The sequence below is a fragment of the Lepidothrix coronata genome, unplaced genomic scaffold, assembly GCF_001604755.1.
Source record: "Lepidothrix coronata isolate B3197 unplaced genomic scaffold, Lepidothrix_coronata-1.0 Scaffold120, whole genome shotgun sequence".
Classification (NCBI taxonomy): Eukaryota; Metazoa; Chordata; class Aves; order Passeriformes; family Pipridae; genus Lepidothrix; species Lepidothrix coronata.
Window position 1 is genome coordinate 77,079 of NW_016690300.1, and position 5,385 is coordinate 82,463.

Consider the following 5,385-nt stretch of genomic DNA (forward strand, 5'->3'; position numbering starts at 1 on the left):
CTCCAGCACAAAATCAGGATTCCTATGAAAAGTAGTGGTATTAGACTTGGCAAAATACAAGGCTATCTCCTCATTTAATGTTTAGCAGAACTACTTATTCCCCATCTCTCTATCTCTCTGTTTTGTCATTTATTTTTTTTTTTTTAGCCATGCGGGCAAAAAAATCTTTCAATAATTGGTTTTTGGTTTCTCTGGCAAAGTTCAGCTCCATTTGGCATCGCTTAAGAACTACCTGTCACTTTTTGTCCTCCAAAGCAGAGATTCTCCTCCTGATCAAATTATTCTTAAAACATCTTCACTTACTCCTAAAATTTTTTTTTAACAACTTGATTGGCTGAGCTGGACTGGGAACTTTAACTACCAATTTTGTTCACCTTTATTAGGATTTTTTGTGATTTTGATTTAGAGAGGTTATAAAAAAGCACTTTTGAGGCTTAGTTTGTTAAAGCATTTGTATATTTTTAAGAACAGCAATAACACTTAATTCCACACAAATTATACTTTATTAAGAGCTGTATTATGAAGATGTCATGCCTTGCATTTGCTAATCTTTGCTGGATTATCCTAGATAATCAGTTAAAATCTGAAGTACTTGCAAACCCCAAATTGAAACAGTGCTGAAAGTTAAACACAAGTGAGAAAACACTCTTACTCATTTTACACCTAGATAAAAGATCTGACCTTTAAAAATACTGCATTGGATATAAGCAGTATATGAAATTAAAATATCTTGTAAATGTGGGTGTAGTAAAAGCAATCAGCAGAAACTACTGATGTAGGGAATCACTGATATAAGAGTAAAATCCCAGCTATCAGATTGACATGCCTTAATATAGAAACATAATTTAATTAATCTCTGTGTAGCAACAGAACCAAACATAAGTGTTAGGGAAGTTTCAACAAATGTACAAGTTACTAGAGAGAGATAGTACTCAAGAGTTTTTGAAAATGTACGTTTGAATGGGTCAGTCTCTTCAATATCTCAATGGGATTATATTACAGGGCGTGGTAGTGAGTGGACATTGACTACTTACCATCAAGAATCAGACTCCTTTATAAGAGATCAAGCCACTCAAAATGGAAATAGAAAGCTCTGCGCTTGAAATGAGGTTTCGCTTTCCACAATAGCCAAAGGCTGACCACGAGTGTAGCTCAAAACCAAAAAAGCCCAGAACTGTGTTTGAAAGTACCTTGATCTGGATTGTCAAGGCATTACCAGGAACCTGACACATTTCCAACCTGCTCTCTCTGTCATTTTAGGGGAGAAATGACCAACAGCAGCAGGGAATGTGATTTTACAGCCGTCGACAGCTTAGCAAAGACTCTGCAGCTGGGGATTTCCATCCCCACCTTCATTCTCGGGCTGGTTCTCAATGCCCTGGCCCTCTGTGTGTTCTGCTGCTTTTGGAAGAAACAGACCAAAACCTCAGTCTACATGATCAATCTCGCACTTGCGGATGTCCTGCTGCTTCTGTCGCTGCCACTGAAGTTGTACTACTCTGTTACAGAAGCACCTGGGCTCCTGTGCTCGTTCATACAGGCTCTTTACTTCGTCAACACGTATGTCAGCATCTTCATCATTGTCTGCATCACTGTTGACAGATACATCTGCATAAGGCATCCCTTTGAAGGTCGAGCTAACCAATCCCCCAAGTGGGCTGTCTTGATTTGCTGTGTTGTCTGGGCAGTAGCTTGGATTTGCAGCAGCCCAATGTATGTGTTTCACAGGAAAGATCCTTTCACGTGCTTTCACAACATGTCAGAAAAGGCGTGGAGTGTCCCACTCATTGTTTCTGTGGAAATATTTGGATTTTTGATCCCTCTTGCAGTGATGGTTTTCTGCTCTGCTCAAAACATCTGGATTCTTCTGAATCACAAAAGCCAAGCCAAAAAGAAGGTAGAAGGCAGTGGCTCCTTACGAGTAATTATCGTCAACCTTGTGGTGTTTTTGGTGTGCTTCACACCCGTTCACCTGGCGATCTGCCTCCAGTGCCTGGTGAGACAGCACATGATAGAGGACTGCAGCCTGAAACAAACCATCAGCCTCTTCATTCAAGTGTCTATGATATTTGCCAACCTGAACTGCTGCCTGGATGCCATCTTCTACTATTTTGCTGCAAAAGAATTTCGTGAGAAAACACACCTGAAAAAAGTTATTGAGGCATGTCGTGTCTTTAAGCCTTGTGCCACGTGATGGGACTGCCAGCAGTGGAAGAGCCTTTTCCTTGGCTCCCCCTTGCCTCACAGGACACCGACAGCTTTATCCCTGACATTGCAGGAGGGTCACCATGGTCATGGCAGGGAGGGTGCCAGAGGGAGAAGGACAATGTTTTTCCAGTGAATGTGAACCCGTGCCATATTTTCCTTCCTTTTAAAGATGAAGAAGAAAACTACTGGAAAAAAGAACCAGCATTAGCAAAGTGACAGAGTGACACCAAAAGAAGCATTAGCCTTGACAGTATCTATTAAATGTGAAAGGCTTGCCAGAGGGAAAACTACCCAGATCATGGGAATAGCACTTAAAATCAGGTTTGTCATAGCTGCACCAGTTTTCCTTTTGCCAATGTGATCAGAAAGTTGTTGTCAGAGGCAAATACAGAAACAAGAATTCAAAACCTTCTTTCTAATTTAGAAGGTATCTGGCAGTTAAAAGGCAGTATCCAGCCAAAAGTCTGACTCTGCTCTTTCCTTCTGTACAGCCTACAGAAGGCCACTGTTGGAGCTTAGTCCTTTGGACAGCTTGGCCACCCTGGGATAACAGTGAATCCTCCTCCTGTAAGCATTATACACTGGTCAGGGCTGCTACGTGGGGCGGCAGCCCCTACTCTTCCATGGAGGATATGCTACCCAGTGTGGAACCCCCACGGACTACATTTGGTACCAGCAATTCCTGAGCAACAAACATTTATGATTACCTTTCCTGAGGAATCATCACAGTTTTCCCTTGCAATTTTAAAACTGGTTTTGCATGTGAAAAACCAAAAGGACCCCTTCAAATACGGCATTTAGTGAAAGACAATGTGATTAACTGTGTTTCTACATCACTGTATTTCTATCAAAGACATAACATAACATGTATATGAAATTCTTCTGCCTGTTTGCTCATTCTTTCTTGGGGAAGGGGAATTAAGAAAGCAAGCCCTGCTTCACAGAAAATTAGGGAGTGACTGATATTCTCCTCGCTTCCAGCTGGAAGGCTGGACCAGCTCTATCCAGCTCATTCCTTAGAGAAGTCCTTCTAGCCTATCCTGTACACTTCCCGAAACACTTCTGGGCATGCCTCCACCCTTCTCAGTCAGCACTTCTGGATTGTCACCACCACAGTGTCATTTGCAAGTTTGGTTCTGAATCTAATCTGAAGGTTTCCTTGTTACAATTTAAGCCTAGTTTTTCTTGTACCCTTATCTGGGCATTTTTCATGCTCTTAGCCAGAAACACTTTCACATCAAGAAATCAATTTCAGCTGTAAAAATAACCTAAGACTGCTGGTAATCCAATCTTCATTCTGGAGCAGATATTCCCTTTATTCAAAATGTGAAAAGAAATTGCCTTCTGTCCGGAGCAAATTAAAAAGAAAGGGGGCCGGGTTTGAAAATACAATTTGCTGTCAGTTGATTTCCATAGAAGTGTTTGACTGTGCAAGTAGTCAGCTGCACATATCTAATGGTGGTCCCGATACATGAACATTTTAAAACTTCTTAGTACTAAAACTATGACCACAGCTGAGGTGTACAAGGAGTTCGGAGGCAAAGAAAGGTTTTTATCATAATCTTTGCCATTATCCATGTAGCAGCAAGTGGAAAAGCTTTCCAAAACAGTAGGTTTTCTAAACATTATTTGTTACTGCCTTAATCACTCAGAAACTTACAGCCTTTTCAATATGAGTTAACTTTTCCTTTTTGCACTTTTCACATTAATTTGCATATGAAATATGTGTGAGAAAGAACATGATTTACTAAATAAACTGTATATATAAAACGTATGATTTGAAAATACATTTTAATTTCCCAATTTGACATCAGTGCATTATTCTCCTCTACCTATTTCATGGCAAACTTTTGCCATTTTCTTCTTAAAACAGCTCTGAGATGAGGAAATACACTGGCTATCTAAAAATTACTTGGCAGAAGCAACCGTCACCCATCACACAAGGCTAGGATTATTAAGTCAGGACTAATGAAGCAGTACCTTTGACTTTCAACTCATTTATCACTGAGCACTTTAAAAAGATCATATTCTAATTTTCAGAGGAATAAGAGCACATATGCAGTAAGCAGAGAGGGAAAGGGTGCGAGGGCTCTCACATGCAGGGGCTGGGGAGAGGTTTGATTTGCCAGGACTAGGGAGACAACATTCGCTCCCGTCAGTGCTTAGTCAGGGGTAGAGTCACACCAAACTCAGGCAGGGAAAGAGTTCCACTTACAGAAAGAAATCAATGTGATCTTCTCAACGAAGGAAACAGGAGCCATTTTATCAAAGTCTTCGTTTGTCTAAATTTTGCCTGTTATATATGCAAATGAGAGCAGCCTCTCTAAGCATGCTTGAAATCTTTGAAGAAAAGAGAAGGAAGAAAGAGAGCCCGAGGGGGTGGCTTTACAGGCTATTACAATAGCCTGGTTTTTTACCACAAAAAGAAAGCAGGTCTTTTGAGCAAAAAGGTGTCACTTTCCATCCACTGATTTTCAAGATGAACTTACGTTTAAGTAAAACACTTAAATCCTGTATTTGACCTGCAGCTAAGAATATAGTTCTTTCTAAATCAGAATTTTACATGCAGGCTCCTCTATGAAATTTCCTGTTAAGGCTGGAGAATCTCCAGTTGGTTGTACTTTTATACCTGAACAAAAGCAATAAAAATCCTCATGCAGCTTGAGAAGTACAAAACAATTTTGTTGATTAGAGCTGAAAAGTATTTGACATTTTAAAACAACAAAAATTTTCCTGAGTCAATACATAGGTTTAGCACAACAGATGAAATTTCTTCTATCTTGATGTTATTCTTAATACAGAGAAAAATGATAAGAACCTGAACGTGAATGCCTCACATGCCCAAGTTTCCTTCCAGGACCTCAGTTATACTGCAAAGTCAAAGAAACACTATCTCAGTGGAAGAAAAAAAAATTTAAAAAAAATCAAGCGCTATCCAAAACCACCCAAAGCTGTGTCTTTAAAAATTACATTTTCAGTTCTGCTCCCTTCTGTGAGTTGAACAAAACCACAATTGCACAATTAACCACAGACCTTAAAGAGCAGCTGTATTTAACCTTTAATTTTTCTGGACAAGGCTGTTTCAGGACACACAGGTGAGAATATTCACAAAAAGCAATTTTGTTTTTATCCAGTTAAACTCTTCCAACTGGGCCAAACCCCAGAGGTCTTTACAAC

At 39.9% G+C, this 5,385-nt stretch overlaps 1 protein-coding gene across 1 annotated transcript; it reads left to right on the forward strand.

Moving 5' to 3' along the window:
- Positions 1–1,224: 1,224 nt before the first annotated feature.
- On the forward strand, positions 1,225–2,194 carry GPR55 (G protein-coupled receptor 55). The gene has a single exon (XM_017825536.1). The coding sequence runs from the start codon at positions 1,268–1,270 to the stop codon at positions 2,192–2,194; it is 927 nt and encodes a 308-aa protein (XP_017681025.1). The 5' UTR covers positions 1,225–1,267.
- Positions 2,195–5,385: the final 3,191 nt, after the last annotated feature.